The sequence below is a fragment of the Mustela lutreola genome, chromosome 3 (genome assembly GCF_030435805.1).
Source record: "Mustela lutreola isolate mMusLut2 chromosome 3, mMusLut2.pri, whole genome shotgun sequence".
In the NCBI taxonomy this organism is placed as follows: domain Eukaryota; kingdom Metazoa; phylum Chordata; class Mammalia; order Carnivora; family Mustelidae; genus Mustela; species Mustela lutreola.
This window is the reverse complement of record NC_081292.1, coordinates 161,842,447-161,862,560: the sequence shown is the minus strand read 5'-3', so window position 1 is coordinate 161,862,560 and position 20,114 is coordinate 161,842,447. Positions and strand designations below refer to the sequence as shown.

The window sequence follows — 20,114 nt, the reverse complement described above, 5'->3', positions numbered from 1 at the left end:
GAGTATCTTTTTTGCAGTATTAAAAATATAACCTCAAGGGCTATTAATAGAAGAATGTTTGAATAGACTGCGCATTCATACAGCAGTTAAGAATGTCTCCATATATTGATGTGAAAACTCCTACAGAGTTAGATGAAGGGCAGTTCCAGAGTATCTCACAGTATGTCATTAATGCTATAAAAGGATGTATGTATGACAGCTAGCCCAGGAAGTTTGGTTTCTCTGTATATTTAAATACATGGAAATTTAGAAGGTCTAGAAAAATGAACTCTACAAAATGATAGACGTGGTTTTCCCTGGAGATAAAGGACTTTGTCATTTTATTTTTTTATGTTTCTGCCTTTGTAGTTTTAAAACTAAAGTAAATAAATTCACATTAATATATAAATATTATTGTGTTTGAACTTCTTGAACAGAGAATCATTAATGAACATTACTTAACGATAAATTGTTAAATTAAAAATGTAGCTAACAGTACTAGATTTTGACTAAGTGAAGTATTTTTACGGCTAATACACAACAAAATGTTTTATTTTTCTTAGGTCCTCATGGAAATTACAATTAAAGGACTGCCCCAGAAAGTATTAGGTTCACCAGCATATCAGGTTGCTAATATGGATATTCTTAATGCAAGTATCTTAAATGTAATGCTATGATTAAAATTAGCCAAAAGATAAAGTTCCATGAGCTTTTTTTTTTTTTTTTTTTCCCTTAACATAGTGAAACGTAGATTGCAAAATTTTGGAAATGCTGATTATGTTAAAGAGAAAAAAAGGAATTAAATGTGACACTATTAATGGGACTATTTTTCTGAATTACACAAAAAATTCTAGCAGGAAAGTTTTCTATTTGTTTATACATAGTAATAGTACAGTTTTTAAATAGTAAAATTTACTATTAAAAAATTGGGAAGCATAGTAACGGTTCCTTAATTATAGTGAAATAAGTGTAATATTTACAGGATGTAGGTATTTATTGGTCCAGCAAGTTTTAGTGTTCTTTTTATATCTGGAACATACCATTCCTCAGTTGCTCATGTAGATGGAATAACTGTTTATAAAATATACTAGTTAGTAATTTTTGTGTGCAGTTTATAGAAGTGTATTTGCTACCATTGTGTCATATTCTAAGTAATACCAAAAGTTAAATTTCTTTAGCATAAAAGGATCATTTTATATAATTGATTGTAGAACACTGGTGTAACAAGAAGATTATACTTTTTGTAACAAGAAGATTGACTGCAATCTCCCATCTTTCTTCAGGGAACTCCTGCTTTGTTCTTAATTCAGTTAATTTTTAACAATAATCTCTTGGAATATGGTGTAGAAGATGAGAGGTAATTTAAACTAGTCTTTTTGTTTATATTGGAAAAGTTATTTGATTAATGAGGGTTTTTTTTTTTTTTTTAAAGATTTTATTTATGTATTACTTAGAAACAGAAAGCACAAGCAGGGGGAAGGAGAGGGAGGGGCAGACTTGTCCCTGCTGAGCAGGGAGCCCAGTGTGGAACTAGATTCCAGGACCTGGGATCATGACTCAAGCCAAAGGCAGATGCTTTAACCAACTGAGCCATCCAGGTGCCCCAGATGAATGAGATTCTTTTTGAGTTATATGCTATATCATTTTTTAAATTAAAAAACCAAAGTGAGACTTTTATCATTTCTTGTCAGTTATTTTTAGAATTTTCTAATAGCAGAACATATTTTGGCAGAAAATGCTGGATAATGCGCGGCTCCATTTTTTTTTCTTCAGGTTTTTTCTCAATCTGGAAACACTCGTTGGCTGTGTCCTTTCCGGTCCAACTTCACCACTAGCTTTCAGTGACTCTGTTTTAAATGTTATTAATCAAAACGTAAAGCTGTTGCAAAACAAGGAGCATCTCTGGAGAATGTGGAGTATTATAGTTACCCCATTAACTGAATTGATAAATCAGGTATGACATAAGTGCTACATGTTTCCCCTAAAGCTTAAGGAACATTTTCCTTTTTTTCTTGTTAGAGCACATGGGGAAATAAATAGAAGCTTGAACTTGAATAGAAAATGTTAAAAATTTTTTTTCTGTAGGATTAATATCTTTACTTATGTTAGTTGATTTCATTGCATTTCTGCACAATCAAGAAAATATAATTTAATGGGGACGAATCAGTTCCCTTTTTTCCAGTAGTGATTATAAAACCAGAAGACTCCTAATATGTTATAATACAACTTTTCATATTTATATTTTGAGTTTTTTCAGTCTTTGTACTATGAGGAATAATAATGGTTGTCTTGACTAGACTGTATGTTCTTCAGATTCCATGGGTAAATCAGTTGGTGAATACCTCAAAGCCATAGAGTAGTCTCTAAACCAGTAATCTGTTAATTGACTAATAACCCTTACATTTAAATACTTACTGATAATGACATTATTGGCAAGGTGTGGAGCTCAACTTTTGTCACTATTAATAGCTGATCCGTTGCTTTAGCAGTCTTTAAATGGAATTATTTTCTGGAAATATTTTGCTATAATTCTCAAATGAAATGAAGACTCCGGAGAATTTATTATGGATAGTGTGGTCACCATTGTTTTCACTGCTAAGTTCAGCACATCATTTAAATGGTCCTCTGAAAGAAAAAAGTTTATATTCCTAAATAATTCCTTGCTGTTTGAAGGATAGCAGAGGTCTTTTCTTAAGTTTTGCTTGAATTCTACCTTCTATGTATAGTAAAAGATTTTGAGTTCTCTCTGGGGTTCTTTTGTAGGCCTTAAACACTGCATGCATTGTTTCTCAGTGTTACTGTAATAGATTACCACGAGACACCTTAAAACATACGGATTTATTCTTTTATATCTCTAGATCCCAGAATATTGATAGGCATGGCTTCTGCTGAAACCCTGAGGGAGAATTGTTCTGTTCCTCTGCTTAACTGTCTTTGTTTCTGGAAATTCTTGATTGTTCCTAGGGTTATAGACATATCACTAATGTCTCCCTCAGTCCTCTGCATGGCAGTTTTACCTCTGTCTTTTTTGTCTGATCAGATTCCACTTTACTTTTACAAACACTGATTATTGGATTAGGGCCTACCCTAATCCAGTATGCCTTTATTTTAACTTGATTATATCTGCAAAGTCCCTATTGCCAACTAAGGTTGGGAGCTCCCCACCTCTTGAACATCTCCACACTGAATCTACCTCACTACAAATAGTAAGATGGTACTACACAGGACTAGAATTAGATGGTAATTTGTCTAACTTTTTCATTATTTTTCTTGTTTCAGACCAATGAAGTGAATCAAGGTGATGCCTTAGAACATAATTTTAGTGCCATATATGGTGCATTGACTCTACCAATAAACCATATTTTTTCAGTACAGAAATTTCCAGTGGTAAGGCAATGTCATATTCTTTACTTAAGGAATTTACATTTTTTTGGAAAATGTTCTTTCATCCTTTATAATAAATTCCTACAGTAATTTTTCCTGCAATCACCTTATGATTTTTAATCAGCTTAGGGTAAGGGGAAATGGTGAAGGAAGACAGAAATTCCTCTTGATCTTTGATAATTGCTGGTATTGTGGCATTGTTACAGTCTTCAAATAGAATTCTCTAGGGGAGGCAAATTTATTATTCTACCCTGGTCTCTTCTGTGACACCTTAAATGTTACAGTGGCTTTTTAAAGATATATTCTGTTGGGTGTTTGCTATGTAGATAGACATTTTTAAATTTTCTTTTTTTATTGTTATTTTTAGGCTACCATGAAGACCTTACTTAAAACTTGGTCAGAATTATATAGAGTGTTTGCCCGCTGTGCTGCTTTGGTAGCAACTGCAGAAGAGAATTTATGCTGTGAGGAACTTTCTTCCAAGATAATGTCCTGTTTAGAAGATTCAGGCTTTTCAGTGAGTTTATACCAGTATTACTGACCTTGGTTGTATTTGAAGAATACTTTTCAAATAAATTGAGATAACATTTGTGAACTGTCATTTACAAGGCTTCTAGTTTATAGGTGGCTAATATAAAACAAGTAGCAGCATTTCAAAACAGTTTTAGGTCTTGGGTCTACATGACTCTGAGTTCTGTGTTTCAGGACCCTGAACAGTCCTGCACTTTTATTACTGTGTTGCATATCTGCCTGTGCCATTGCAGGAGGAGCCAGCTTTTTTTTTTCATATCTATCTCTTAGATCTTTAAAGGCAATCCTTTGGAAATTTGTAGACCTAAAAAAGTAGGTCTCATTACATTCCTTTATTAAGAGGCAAATACTTTTAGTTGGTATGTATCATTCTAGAATAGATCTCTTTTTGTATTTACACAAATAATTTACATATGTACATGAATACAGTATTCTTGACACTTGAATTCTATTATTAAAGCATTTTTTTTGGGGGGCGCCTGGGTGGCTCAGTGGGTTAAAGCCTCTGCTTTCGGCTCAGGTCATGATCCCGGGGTCCTGAGATCGAGCCCCACCTCGGGCTCCCCGCTCAGCAGGGAGCCTGCTTCCTCCTCTCTCTCTGCCTGCCTCTCTGCCTACTTGTGATCTCTGTCTGTCAAATAAATAAATAAATCTTTTAAAAAAAAAATAAAGCATTTTTTTCATCTAGAAAGATGAAAACTTGTACCCTTTGATAGTGGTTACACTGTTAGCTCTTGAGGCTATCTATTAAGAGGTAGAAATTTGTCTTTCTTCAGATTTTTTTTAATGCATTTATAATTATAATAGCTTTTCAAAAATATTAGTACAGTTATGATTGTTACATTTTGATATGATAGAATTCCAGAGTGACTTTAAAAATGCAAATCAGATCTTATCACTGAAAAAATGTCGGTAGTACTTAGAATAAAAATTTTAACTGCTTACAACTGCCTATAAGGTTTAATGCTTCATTCCCCAGGGGATCTTATTTAATTACATTTGTTAATACCTATCATGACACTTTGTTTTCCTTTTTGGCTTATATCAGAATCATTTGTATATTTCATTACATTCCTTAACTAACACTCCATGAGGTTAAGGACATTCTGTGTTGATTTGTATCCCTGGTCTTTATCTGGTACATAGTTAAATTTGTTGAGTGACTTTATAACTGTTAGGGAGAATGTGCAGCCATAGTTTTAATCTTTTAAATACTGTCTTGGTTATGTTTTCATCTTTGTTCTCTTCTGGAAGAAATTAAGGATCTGTCAGGTTTTATGAAGTATGCCTAAGATTTTGCTTGGCATTGGTTGGTTCTATTTTTTGGAATAGTTTGAGAAGAATAGTTATTTTTTTTTTTTTTTTTAAAGATTTTAGTTATTTATTTGACAGAGAGATCACAAGTAGGCAGAGAGGCAGGCAGAGAGAGAGAGAGAGAGGAGGAAGCAGGCTCCCTGCTGAGCAGAGAGCCCGATGCGGGACTCGATCCCAGGACCGTGAGATCATGACCTGAGCCGAAGGCAGCGGCTTAACCCACTGAGCCACCCAGGCGCCCTGAGAAGAATAGTTATTAACTGTTCTTTAAATGTTCGGTAGAATTCATCTGTGAGGCCATCTGATCCTGGACTTGGTTTGTTGGGAGCTTTTTGATTACTGATTTAATTGCATTGCTAGTAATCATTCTTTTCAGATTTTGTTTCTTCCTGATCAGTTTTGGGAGGTTATATTTCTAGGAATTGATCAGTATCTTCTAGGTTGTTTGATTACTTGGCGTGTAATATTCATAATATTCTCTTACAATCCATTGCATTTCTGTGGTGTTAGTTACTTCTCTCTCTTTTTTTTAAAGACTTATGTAAGTCAGTTGGACAATTACCACATGATCTCACTCGTATGTGGAATTTAAGAAACGAAACATGTTCATAGGGAAAGAGGAAAAAATAAAACAAGACGAAATCAGGGAGATACACCATAAGAGACTTCTAATCAGGGGCTGTTGGGTAGCTCGAGTTGGTTAAGCGACTGCCTTCGGGTCATGATCCTGGAGTTCTGGGATTGAGTCTACAAGGGGCTCCCAGCTCCATGGGGAGTCTGACTCTCCCTCTGACTTTCTTCATGCTTTCCTCTTTTCTCTTTCTCTCTCTCTCTCAGTAAATAAAGTCTTTAAGAAAAAAAGGAGAGACTCATAATCATAGGGAACAAACAGGGTTGCTGGAGGGGAGGGGGTGTGGGGATGGGGTGGTTGCTTATTGCTGGACATTAAAGAGGGCATGTCATGTAATGAGCACTGGGTATTATATAAGACTGATGATGGGGCTCCTGGGTGGCTCAGTGGGTTAAGCCTCTGCCTTCAGCTCAGGTCTTGGTCCCAGGGTCCTGGGATCAAGCCCCGCATTGGGCTCTCTGCTCCTCAGGGAGCCTGCCTCCACCTCTCTCTCTGCCTGCCTATCTGCCTACTTGTGATCTCTGTCTGTCAAATAAACAAAATCTTTTAAAAAAGGGGCTCCTGGGTGGCTCAGTGGGTTAAGCCGCTGCCTTCGGCTCAGGTCATGATCTCAGGGTCCTGGGATCGAGTCCCGCATCGGGCTCTCTGCTCAGCAGGGAGCCTGCTTCCTCCTCTCTCTCTCTGCCTGCCTCTCTGCCTACTTGTAATCTCTCTCTGTCAAATAAATAAATAAAATCTTTTAAAAAAAAAAAGACTGATGAATCACTGAACTCTACCTCTAAAACCAGTAACACATTATATGTTAATGAGATTTAAATGAAAAAAGACCTGGTGATTCACAGACCTGTACCCCTGGCGCTAATAATACATTATATGTTAATAAGTTTTTTTTTTAAATGAAGAAAAGTCTTTAAAAAAAAATGAGTAATCATGAACCATTTTATGTCAATAACTTTGCTAATCTCAATGAAAGGGACAGATTCCTTCAATGACACTTAGTATTAAAGCTTGATCACAAGAAATAAGTAACTGTGAGAGCCTTATATTTACTAAAGTAATTGAACTTATAAAAAAAAAAAAAGGGAAGAAAAAAAAGATACTTATTTAAGTAATCCCTCCACTCAAGGTGGGCCTAAAACCCACAGCCCCAAGATCAAGAGTCACATGCTCTTCTGGCTAAGGCAGCCAGGTGTCCCTGTAAATCCTCTTACCCTCTTTCATTTCTGATTTTCCTTGAGTCCTCTTTTTTGGTTCATAAATCTGGCTAAAGGTTTATTAGTTTGTTGAACTTTTCAGAGAAGCAGCTTTGGTATATTGATCAGTTCTATTTTTTGTCTCTAATTCTTCTATTTCTGTTCTAATTTTTACTATTACCTTCTTTCTACTGGCTTTGGGTCATGTTTGTTCTTTTTCCTGCTCCTTTAGGTTTAAGATTAGGTTGTTCGGGAGTTTTTTTTGCCTCTTGAAGTAGGTGCATATTGCTATAAACTTTCCTCTTACAACCACTTTTGCTGCATCTAGAACACTGTGTTTTCATTTTCATATGTCTTCATGATTTCTTGTTTTCCCCATTCATTGTTTAGTGTCATGTTATTTTACAACTTTCACGTATTTGTGTTCTTTTGAGATACTTTCTTGTGGTTGATTGCGAGTTTCATAAGGTTGTGGTTGGAAAAAATGTATGGTATGAGTTTGATTTTTTTTTTAATTTGTTGAGAGTTCTTTTGCAGCTTAACATGTCCATCCTGGAGAACATTCCATGCGCACTTGAAAAGAACGTGTGTTCTGTTTTAGGTCAAAATGTTCTTAATATAACTGTTCTTCAGCTATTTCTTCAAATAAATTTTTTGCTCCCTTTTCTGTCTCTTCCTTCTGAGATGACTATAAGGTGGATGTTTATGCTTGATGGTGTCACTGAGTTTCCATGGTCTCTTTTTATTTTTTATTACTTATTTCTCTTTTGTTCAGCTTGATTGCTTTCTATGATTCTTTCCTCCAGGTCACTCACTGATCCAATCTTCTTCTTTATCCAGTGCACTATTTATTCCATCTATTATTAATTTTAGTTCAGTTATTGAGTTCTTCCATCTCTGGTTGGCTTTTATGTTTTCTCTTTTTAAAAAAAAAATATTTTATTTACTAATTTGAGAGAAAGGGGGAGGAGCAGATGGAGAAGGACAAGGAGACTTGGAGCTGAGCTCAACGGTGCTTGACTTGGGGCTCAATCCCAGAAATTTGAGATCATGACCTGAGCCTAAATAAAGAGTTGGATGCTTAACCACCAGGTGCTCCTTACATTTTCTCTCTGTTCAGTGTCTCACTGAGGTCCTCCAGTCTCTTGTCAAGTATTGAGCATCTTTATGACCATTAACTTTCAGTTTTCTGTCAGGCATATTACATATCTCCATTTCAGTTAGGTCTCCTGCTGGGATTTATCCTGTTCTTTCATTTGGGACATATTCTTCTGTCTCCTTATTTTACCTAACTCTCTGTATCTCTTTCTGTGTGCTGTGTCTCCTGCTCTTGTAAGTAGTGGCCATATGAAGAAGAGGTCCTGTAGTGCCCTGCAGTAACCGTGTCCCCTGTTTACTAGAACCTGGTGCTTCAGGGTGTTTCATATATTTGTTGTTGTGTGGGGCAAGGCAAGCCGTTAGCAGGTGAGGTGGAAAGTATTGTGCCAATCTAGTTCCCTTACATGTCCATGTATCTAGCCTGGGCATTGGGGAGTGAAATTGCACCTGCCAGCTTTTGTTTTTGGATGAGTCTCTTAAAGATCCCTATTCCTCCAACACTTGTTTGGGGATTAGTTATAAATGTCTTTGTCTTTCCCTTGTACCCCAGGCATCTCTTAGACTGCTGTATCTGTGCTGTATCTCAGTGAGGTTGTTTGTATGCTGTTTGTATTCTTGTTGCTGTCCCCTTAAGGTGGAGGACTCAATTTCTGCTGGTAGTCCTGGCTTAGCCAGCGGATTTTATTAAAGTGTTGAGCCTCACACAGAGCCAAATTTACAGGGATTCATCTTCCTGGTGCCTGGGGTAGGGTCTGCTGCTTTCCTTCTCTGTGCTTGCAGTGGCTCTCCCTACTGGGGAGTATTTTGTGAGCCAGCTTGATCCCCAAGCTTATCTCTACCGTTCTATTTGCCGTGTGGCAACTTTTCTTCCTTCAGCCATGAAGAATATGTTCTGCCAGTTTCTGTCATTTCTGGATTTTTTGTACTGATGTGGATATGATCTTAGGTGTATTTTGGAGATGAAATGATCTTCCTAGTCTACCATCCTACCCTTATCTCCTGTTTCTGAGAGCTTTAATAAAGGATCTCCCTGATTGTGAATTTGATGTATTTGAAAATGTTTATTACATATTTTAATGCTACACTGTCTTACTTATTTTGTGACTATGAATTTACAGTAATTAGTTCCTCTTTGCTGCCTTTTTTTTTTTTTTTACCAACTTTATTCTAACTGATACAATATGCTCACATCTTTTTGAGGATCTGTAATCTTTTTTTTTTAACTTACTGAGAAACTTACAAAGAAAATAGCATGAAAGATTTCAGTTTGACAAATTATCATGCAGAAATATTTCTGTAGGCATCACCCAGTTCAGTTAATGGAGCATTATCAGCACCTCAGATGCTCCCCTATGCATTTTATTTTATTTTGTTTTGTTTTGTTTTAAATATTTTTTTTATTTATTTGACAGAGAGAGAGATCACAGGTAGGGAGAGAAAGAGGGGGAAGCAGGCTCCCTGCCGAGCAGAGAGCCTGATGTGGGGCTCGATCTCAGGACCCTGGGATCATGACCTGAGCCGAAGGCAGAGGCTTAACCCATTGAGCCACCCCGGTTCCCCATCCCCTATGCATTTTATTTATTTATTTATTTAATTAATTTATTTATTTGATAGAGATCACAAGTAGGCACAGAGGCAGGCAGAGAGAGAGAGAGGAAGGGAAGCAGGCTCCCTGCCGGGCAGAGGGCCCAACGCAGGGCTCGATCCCAGAACCCTAGGATCATGACCAGAGCCGAAGGCAGAGGCTTTAACCCACTGAGCCACCCAGGTGCCCCCCCCCCCCCATGCATTTTAAGTCACAATGCCCTCCTCTCCCTAAGAGTAAATTACTGTCCTAACTTATTGAAAATCTGTTTCATTAAAAATATTTTTACTATACACCCCACACCTGTATATTACATACATTTGTTTAGCAGCATTCCTTTCATAGTAAATTTTATAGTAAAGTCATATTGTGTGTCTTTTGGGTTCAGTGTTTCAATTGGAAGGTTCATCCATGTTGTATTTAACTAAGTTCATTTATTGTAATTATTACATGTATTTCCATTATATGAATTTAGGATTTTCTTTGTATATATTTCTCTACTTATTTTATGTTTTAACCTTTCTGTGTCTTTTGTAGCATATAAGTAAATACGGGAGTGTTTTTTAATAAGTATGTTTAATTTCATATTGAATAAGAAATGGACTATGTTTTAATCCTTAGCTTCTTTCAAATACTATTATTGAAACTTATATTCATCTATCAAATTTGAATATCCATTCAAATTTAATATTTATATCCCCTTTTAAAATTAATATCCATTTTACCCCAGCAATCAAAGATGGGATTGTACATGTTTATTGATCAGGGTTGACACTGGTAGCTGGAATGCATTTCCTAACTGAAAAGAGAGCCATTTTCCCAGTCTTGATAGCAAATTGTAGTTAGAAGTGTCCTTTACGTTGAAATTAGGAGCAAGGAGGAAGCACTGGAACTTTGATAGCTTTTCTACATGAAAATATAGATTGTCATCTGGACTGACTTTCCACATAGTTTTTGTTAGTTAACTAGGGCACTGCTGCTTTTTCTCCTCCTGGCCCATAATACTCATTGAGGAGGTTGTCTTTGGGGGGCAGATATGTGAGTATTAGTCCAGTGAACTGGAAAAGTGGTTAGTAATGGAGAATAGGGGAGAAGGAAGTATGTCTGTTTTCTAGATCTTTGATTTCAATATTTGTTTTAATGAATTTCTTTTCTTAGAACTCTCAGTATGTCTCCTGTTACTCAGTTTTACTAGGAGAGCTCACTGTTTTGGAATTGGTGCTGGGATTTCCTTCGTTGTGTTTTTTTAGTCTTCCCTCCCTGCCTTTAAAAAAGTTTTTCTAGGGCGCCTGGGTGGCTCAGTGGGTTAAGCTGCTGCCTTCGGCTCAGGTCATGATCTCAGGGTCCTGGGATTGAGTCCCGCATCGGGCTCTCTGCTCAGCAGGGAGCCTGCTTCCTCCCCTCTCTCTCTCTCTCTCTCTCTTTCTCTGTGCCTGCCTTTCTGCCTACCTGTGATTTCTCTCTGTCAAATAAATAAATAAATAGAGTCTTTAAAAAAATAAAGTTTTTCTAGGGAATTTCTTATTTCTGTGAATTTTTTATTTCAGTTGGATTTCAGAAGGAGGAGGAGGAAAAGGATATGAAGGACCTTAGCAACTTCATTTTTTGTTTTATCCCTGGGTTTAATGAACACTTAAAATTTTCATGAAGAGGGGTGCCTGGATGGCTCAGTGGGTTAAAGCCTCTGCTTTCAGCTCAGTCCTGGGATTGAGCCCCACATCGGGCTCTCTGCTCAGCAGGGAGCCTGCTTCCTCCTCTCTGTCTCTCTAACTGTGATCTTTGTCTCTCAAATAAATAAATAAAATCTTTAAAGAAAAAAAAAGTTAAAAAAAAAATCTTTCACGAAGAATCTGATAAAGAATCTAATTGAGAACCTTGCTCTTCCATTCTCAATTTACTAGTTTTATATGCTGAATCTTAGGGGCATCTTAAGACTGGATTATATTCCTTAAATGTCAGGAAACAAAAATTATGGTCCTTGGTGCACAGCGGATATTTATAACTGTATACTTCATTCATATACCTTACATGTTATATATGGCAGTGAAGGTCATATGTTTGTTGATGCTTACTATTTTTGGAAACTATGCCAGTATTTGAAAGTTTCTAATAAAATACTTAATTATTCTTTCCTAGAATTTGTTGTTCTTGGATAGGATCATTCACATAGTTACTGTAATGATTGATTGCATTGACTTCTCACCATACAATATTAAGTATCAGCCCAAAGTTAAATGTAAGTACTTTTTTACTTTGTTCACCCACTGTTGCATAAACACGATTGTCTAAACTGTTGAGAACAAATACAAATATCTTTTCTGACCTCATTTTACCTGCTTTAGATGTTGTATAACTATGTCATATGTGGTTGTCATACAACTATGTTGTATAACCTTGGTATGCTATGAGCTCACGTGTTCTTGCACATGCTTGTGATCTCTCCCCTTTGTCTCTGTCACACACACAAATATCTTTCTTCCTTTGTATAACCTGAAACGATCAGTATTATTCTATTTACAGATTGCCTAATATGAGTCATTTTACTTATTCCATCATAGGCAAGGAATTATCTGGGCAGGAAACTTTGATGTTTGTTAGAATGTTCTTATTTGTCCCATTACTGGTGACACATTACTGGTTAACACTTACTGGTTGTTTAAGACAGTATCTGCCAGGTTTTCTATTATAAGTAAGTACCTATGAGTAATTAATATTTTGTGGCAGATTCTTTAAGATTATGTATATATCCTTTTTCTAAGCAAACTTTCACCCATGAATTTATTGTCCATTAATACTTCTTGTCTAAAGCACTAAGAGGATTACCAGAGCAGTTCACATCATTTCATTTGATTATATTGATTATATCAAGATGTTTATCTCCTTTGTCTTTAATTACATTAATTCTAAAAGTGTCCCTGATATTTATCTCATATTTTCATGGTAAATCATTCTACATTCAGGGTCATGAGTTCACGTCCCACTTTGGGGCCTTAAAAAAAATAAAATCATTCTATAGCTGTTGAGCAGTACTAGGCACCAGTCACTTCCAGGTGCAAATGACATCCTGATGTAAGTATAGCTTCGTTTGTCCTTGATACATTTTTTTAAGGTTTATTTATTTTAGAGAGAGAGTGCACCAGTGTGAGCAGGGGAGGGCCAAAGGTAGAGAGAATCTCAAGTAGACTTTGCTGAGGAGAGAGCTGGACTGGAGGCTCAGCCTCAAGATCCAGAGATCATGACCTGAGCCAAAATCCAGAGTCAGCCATTTAACTGACTGAGCCACCCAGGTGTCCCTACCTTATTTTATTTTTATCACTGGCTTTTTGTTATTCAGTGGTTTATAATTCATTGTTATTAATACTTATGCTCATGTTGGCCTGTATGACCATTTCATGTGTTTCCATTATTTTTTGAGCCCTTCGGCATAAGATAATCAGGCTCATTCTGTACTTCTCATCCTTCAGCCTAGAACCAACCATATTTCCAAGGAACGTTGGTCCTTTGCTGAGGATGGATGGCATTTAGAAACTGAGATCTGTTCGTTATTATTAAGATGTCACTGCTTCTGGATCCTCTTGAGTAGACAGGTGTGGGATATGTGTCACGTGATTCATGGCTGTCTCCTCCGCCTTAGCATACTGGCCTGGAATTTTTGGGTGGCCATTCCCTAGGGAAGAAGGTTAACTTCCTTTTGTTGGTAACACTTGTTTTTTATTTCACCACATGATATTTTTCATCAGCAAGCACTGATTTAGAGTTTTCTCTTAAATCTGAGATATTTTACCTTAAGAGAATAGATTCTTTGAAGGAAAGGTAATTTTTAAAAATCTGTGATTTTCTTGACAAATGTGGGTTTATTCCTGTAGGTAGGTATCGGAGAGACAGGATCTAAAAATAAAAATAGTACACAGAAAAGTCAGACAGTGCTTTTAAGATGCATCTTTTAATTCAAATCTAGGCTTGCTTTCTTTGCAGTCTTTCTGAGGATTTGGATCTGTGACTTGTTGAGTGTTATTTGTAGGGTTCAGTTTATTATAGATGACCTAGGGAGCAATAATTTCTAAGGGAAGTTTTGTGACATCTAAAGTTAATTTTGGAACCTATCTTTAAAAAAAAAAAAAAAGATTTATTTATTTTACGGCAAGCCACTTGCATGTGAGTTGGGGAGGTCGCGGGGCAGAAGGAGAGAATCTTCAGGTCTACTCCCTGATGAGTGCAGATCCTGTCACAGGGCTTGATCCCACCATCAGTGAGATCATGACATGAGGTTAAAACAAGAGTCAGACACTTAGTGACTGAACCACCCAGGCATTCCATGGACCTTGTCTTATAACTTAGTACTTTCTTACAAATCAGTTGTTGAAATTCAGAATATAAACATTTGAAATGCATTTCACAACTCCTTAGAGAAAATACTCATTTTCCTGGATTTCTTCTAGATCTGCCTAATAGTTTTTCTTTGTCTCTGCTTCAGTTTTAAAGACAGTGTTGTGATACTTACCACTAATGGTGTATCATTTTAGGATTTGTGGGTATCACTCTACAGAAACATGTATATTAGAAGTATCTGTCATTTTTATAGATTATTTTTCATTTAAATGGTATAAATTATAAAGACATAGAATAATACTTTTCAAAATACTTGAGTTTTTAATAAATTCAATTTTATCTTAGCACCACAGAGACCTTCAGATTGGTCCAAAAAGAAGAAGGAACCTCTAGGGAAATTGGCCTCTTTATTTAAACTTATTGTGAGAGTGATCTATTCTTTCCACACTCTGAGCTTCAAGGAAGTACATTCTGATACTCTCCTCACTGTCGGCAACTCAATCATCAGTATTCTTTCTAATGTACTTGGACGTATTTCTTTGCCTTCTATGATCCGAAAAATATTTGCAACTTTAACAAGACCTCTGGCATTATTTTATGAAAACTTAAAGTAAGTATTTAGAATTTCTATGTAATAGCTTTAAATTAAATGTCTTTAGATGTAGGTAGCAAACTTTTGTCATTTTCCCATCAGCTTCTTGTTATGGATGGTAATTGTTACCATTTAGTGAAGAGGGTACTATATTAAACTGCATTTGTTAAAAAGGTAGTTCAAATCATACAGAAATATAAATAAGAGGTAGAAATTGGGAGTTTTAAAATTTTGTGTGCTAGTTCAACCCTGTCTTTCAATTTAGTGCATACCTTTTCAGATTTGATAATACAAACAAGCATACCTGTTAAATTTACAATGTATATGAAGCATATTTGACATGCTACTTTGTGGTTAAGTATATGGTATACCCTTAAAATATTGTATGCGTCTTGTACCATTCATCTAAGAATCTCATTCTCTTTGATGTCTGCAGAGGGTTCCATAAATCTTTGTACCCAGTTTCCTCTTAGCAGACATAAATGTTTTTCTAGCCTTTTCCCTAGCTTCACAGTATTATAGTTGAACATATTTGTATACATAACAGTTTGCCACTACTTCTTCAGAAAGAGGTCGTAGATGTCAGATTGTTGGTTCAAAAGGTATACGTACTTAAATTTCTGAATTACCATGTAAAAATTTACAGTATCCTTTCCATTTGAATCGGAATAAGCAATGCCTTGAACCATGAAAAGTCCCAAATAACATAACTTTTTTAAAAAAGCAATTTGAAAGGATTCATCGATGTTTCTTCTAGCAAGCTTATGTGGTTCAGTCATAATAGTCTGTCTTTTATAAATTAAATACATGGAGAAAGTTTTAAGAACAAATTTGATAAAAGTACAAAGTAGAACCCCAAATTTATTAGCTTTTTGTGCATCTTTTAGCCTTTAAGCTTAAAAATAATTTATGCTTTTTAATTTTTTTAAATTTTTTTTTTTTAAGATTCTATTTATTTATCAGATAGCGATCACAAGTAGGCAGAGAGGCAGGCAGAGAGAAAGAGGGCAGCAGTCTCTCTGCTGAGCAGAGTGCCTGATGCAGGGCTCTATCCTAGGACCATGGGATCATGACCTGAGCCGAAGGCAGAGGCTTTAACCCACTGAGCCACTGAGGTGCTCCAATTTATGCTTTTTAAAAGAGGTACAGAAAGAAGTGACTAATATTAGTATTTTGAGATCTTTTCTAAATGTTTTTCTGTGGCTCTTTTTTCTCCCCGCCGTGGTTCATTTTTTAAAAGATAGGTTTGTTTCACGTTTGTTTGATAATTTGACATTTTTAAAATTAAATCTTGGGCACCCTTTTATATCACTACACATGTCTCATTTTTATGGCTACGTTACATATTTTTAGGTTTAACTTTCTGAAATATAAGTGGTACTCTTGTGTTTTTCTTCCCAGGCTTGATGAAGTTCCTAAAGTGTATAGTTGTATGAGCAACAAGGTAAAAATAGACAGTTGTCTATAAAACATATTTTCATGGTGAAAAAAATGTTAGGGTTTAGGTAATTGTCTTCCTGTACATAGTTTTGATTTGTAAAAGGATTATACTTACAGTTTTGAATGGACATTTAATAACATGACATGGGCATGTAGTTTTTAAAGAAGGGTTCAGTAATGTTGCTTTAAATTCGTACAGCTCCCCACCTCCTATCTTAGCCCTTTATACACGAGGGTAATTGGTTCCTGGTATTTTATAGGTAAAACTTCTGTAGTTAACTATTACTCTCTGTTCATGAGAAAATGTAATTTTTTTTCTGTTAGTGGAAGATTGTTTGAAATCACAGTCTTGTATTAATAATCACAGTAAATTCACCTGATAATTTGTCAGTTTATAATCACATATTTAAGGAGACAGCTGGGAGCTTTAAAAAAAAAAGTTTTAATTGAAAAAATTGAAATAATAACATGTTTTGAGTTCAGTCTGTTTTGTGCTTTTATTTTTTCCTGTTTTAAAAGGACATTTCCATTTTTTATCGTAATAAAATTTTCCTATTTCCTAGTTAGAAAAGCTACTGGGAGAGATAATTGCTTGTCTACACTTCAGCTACACTGGAACTTATGACAGCGAACTTCTTGAACAGATCTCTCCATTATTATGCATAATATTTTTGCACAAGAATAAGCAGATTAGAAAACAAAGTGCTCAGTTCTGGAATGCCACATTTGCTAAAGTGACAACGTTGACTTACCCTGAAGAGTTAAAGTATGCTACCCACAAAACTATTTTATATAGTTACTGTGATTGCTTAAATTGGTATTTTGGTTTTAATATGAATTTTTATTTGGAAGAATTATTGCAGAACATTCCTCAGTTGAAATGTTACTTGGAATAACATGGTAGTTATTAAACATAACTTGACCTCTGACTTTGGTCCTGAGAATAACCGTGATTTTAGGAACATTAAAAGCAGTATTAAATTTTCCTTAATAAAAGAAATATAAAAAGGAAGAAATTGGTGGTTATTAAATACAGGAGATGTGTACACAAGAGTTTAATCTACTTTTGCTTAGAATCTTACGTGATAAAAATTGGGAAACTTCTTAAAGAAGAATATTTGGGAACTGAAGAGGTGAGCAAGAAACTAAATATTCTACATTTGTCCCAGTTTTGTTTATGTAGAATGAGAAACAATCTTTAAGGTGGATGTATTTTGGCACTCTAAAATTATCGTTAAAGTGTTCTTATTAACATATTACCAGTATTTACCAGTACTGCTTGACTCAAGGTGTGTGTGTTTATGTACTTTTTTAAAGACCAGTACTAAGACAAGCCAAACAGAAATTTCTATTGCTTTTACCTGGTTTGGAAAATGTTGAAATTATGGAGGAATCCAGTGGACCCTACTCCGATTCAGTAAGTAGAGGTTTTTTACTTTTGAATATTTGAGCACTTCATTTATTGGATTGCAGTGTAATTCGTAAAAGGCAAAATGTTAGAAATTTTTTTGACGTGATTTAAGTGCGTAAAACTGGAGCATAAGAGTGTCATGATACAGGGTTTCTCTATGAAGTCCATTTCCTAGCTTTAAACACTTTTAAAAAATTGAAGTATAATTGACATAGAGTATCCTGTTTCAGGTGTATATCAGTGATTTGATATTTTTATACATCATGAAATGACCTTCATAAGTCTAGTTTTCCATCTGTTATACAGAGTTATGGCAATATTACCCACTGTATTCTTATACTTAGCGTTCCATGACTTCTTTCTTTTATAACAGGAAGTTTGTACTTTTTAATCCCCTTCACCAATTTCATGTCCCCAACCAATCCCCCTTCTGGTAACCAGCAGTTTGTTTCCTATCTTTGAGTCTGTTTTGCTTTGTTTGTTCACGTTACATTTTAGATTGCAAATGTTAGAGAAATCCTACAGTATTTGTCTTTGTCTGATATTCACTTAACATAATACCCTCTAGGTTGATCCATATTGTCACAAATGACAAGATTTTGTTCATTTTTATGGTCAAGTGATAGTCGATTTTGTATGTGTTTGTCTTACGCATTTATCTTTCAATGAGTATGTGGTTGTTCCATGTCTTGGTTTTTTTAAGTAATGCTGCAGTGAACATGAGGGTGAACATCTCTTCAAATTGGTGGGGTTGTATTCCTTGGACAAATACGCAGAAGTGAAACTACCGGGTTCTATGGTAGTTCTGTGTTAAATTTTTTTTTTTTTAAGATTTTTATTTATTTATTTGACAGAGCGAGAGACACCAGCAGGCAGAGCTGTACAGGGAGAGGGGGAAGCAGGTTCCCCATTGAGCAGGGAGCCCAATGCGGGGCTCCATCCCAGGACCCTGGGATCATGACCTGAGCTGAAGACAGTCACTTAACCAACTGAGCCACCCATGTGCCCCCTGTTTTTAATTTTTTGAGGCACTTCCATACTGTGTTTCATAGTGGTCACACCAATTTATCTTCCCACCAGTAGTTGTATAGGGGTTCCCTTTTCTCCACATCTTTGCTAGTACTTGTTTTTTCTTTTCCATAATAGTCCCACGTCATGTGTGTGATTTTTCCTTTGCATATCATTGATAATGATAGTGACATTGAGCATATACTCATGTGCCTATTGGCTCTCTATATCTCCAGTAAAAGAGGTGTTCAGTTGGGTTCCTGGGTGGCTCAGTGGGTTGCGCCTCTGTCTTCAGCTCAGGTCATGATCTTAGGGTTCCGGGACTGAGTCCCGCATCGGGCTCTCTGCTCGGCCGGGAGCCTGCTTTCCCCTCTCTTTCTGCCTGCCTCTCTGCCTACTGGTGATCTCTCTCTATGTGTCAAATAAATATATAAAATCTCAAAAAAAAAAAAAAAAAAAAAAAAAGATCAAGTGCTCTACCCATCTTTTAGTTGGGATTTTTTAAAATATTAAGTTGCATGAGTTCTTTATGTATTTTGGATATTAATACCTTATCCAGATGTATTGTGACTATCTTCTCCCATTCAGTAGATTGCCTTTTCATTTCGTGTATGGTTTTCTTCACTGTGCAAAAGGTTTTTAGTTTGATGTAGTTTCATTTGTTTATTTAGATATTTTTTTGCCCTTTGGCCTAAAATAATTTTCTGATAGAAGAGCAGTAAATTTCACCATAGATTCTCAGTTAAATAGTCTCTGATTCTTATTCATTAATGATTCTTTTTGAACTATGGCATTTTGTGTATTTTCCTTTGTAGATGTAATTATTAAAATAAATGGTAAAGTATTGCTTTAGGTAAACCAGGAATAATAGTTACTGGTCTGTGTCTAAGCAAGAGTTGCCCTTCATTTTCTCAGTTCTTTTCCAGCAAATCTCATTCCTTCTGTCAGAAAAACATATCTTTGCTATCATATAACCCTTTGGAACAAGATTACTTTAGCTAATAATCACTGTCTGTTCAAGGAGTAAAAGTATGGGTATTACATTCCCATGAGGTAGACATTATTACACAACTTTTTTCCTACTCAACAACAAATGGAGTCTTGGCTGTTCATTGTTTAGAACCTATGAGAGAAAAAAGTTAACAGTTACTTAAGCACTCTAGTTTTCATTTTTGGCCAAAAGAAAATTCCTTATCAGATAATTAGATTTGTGGAGACTTGTTTGGTGTAATTCATCCTGAAAAAGTCTAAAAGGGATATGATAGGTAATACTTTCTATCGTGCATGCCTCCTTATTTGATATTTAAAGTTTATGAATGTGATTGTTTCTTAAAAATATTCCCAGTAATAGGAGGGGTCTTTGAGTTCATTAATTTGATTGACTTTTAGCATTTATTTGTATATCTTATTTTTACAATTTGTAAAATTCTCAAAATAATTAGAATTCATAAAATTTATAAAAATGGTGCAAAGTAGCTACTGTATGAGTTAGAGATGCCAAACCTGTTTGCTGTTAATAAATTAGACATGTTTTCTTTGACATGATTTTAAGTGAATAATGAGAAGAGATCTGATACTTGAAATGAGTATTATACTGAAATTTTCAAAGCATGAAAAGG

The 20,114-nt window shown here is 35.5% G+C and overlaps 1 protein-coding gene across 4 annotated transcripts in view; it reads left to right on the top strand.

Moving 5' to 3' along the window:
* Nucleotides 1–20,114, top strand: part of RIF1 (replication timing regulatory factor 1) — a 63,629-nt gene that overhangs the window by 25,328 nt on the left and 18,187 nt on the right. For 3 of the 4 annotated variants that reach the window (XM_059167368.1, XM_059167364.1, XM_059167366.1), the window contains exons 16-25: nucleotides 543–629; nucleotides 1,263–1,336; nucleotides 1,753–1,933; nucleotides 3,259–3,366; nucleotides 3,731–3,880; nucleotides 11,852–11,951; nucleotides 14,390–14,654; nucleotides 16,038–16,080; nucleotides 16,640–16,842; nucleotides 17,394–17,493. In XM_059167368.1, the coding sequence (XP_059023351.1) occupies nucleotides 543–629; nucleotides 1,263–1,336; nucleotides 1,753–1,933; nucleotides 3,259–3,366; nucleotides 3,731–3,880; nucleotides 11,852–11,951; nucleotides 14,390–14,654; nucleotides 16,038–16,080; nucleotides 16,640–16,842; nucleotides 17,394–17,493 (1,311 nt within the window). The remainder of the gene's footprint in view (nucleotides 1–542; nucleotides 630–1,262; nucleotides 1,337–1,752; nucleotides 1,934–3,258; nucleotides 3,367–3,730; nucleotides 3,881–11,851; nucleotides 11,952–14,389; nucleotides 14,655–16,037; nucleotides 16,081–16,639; nucleotides 16,843–17,393; nucleotides 17,494–20,114) is intronic. The other variant, XM_059167367.1, reaches the window with a different exon arrangement.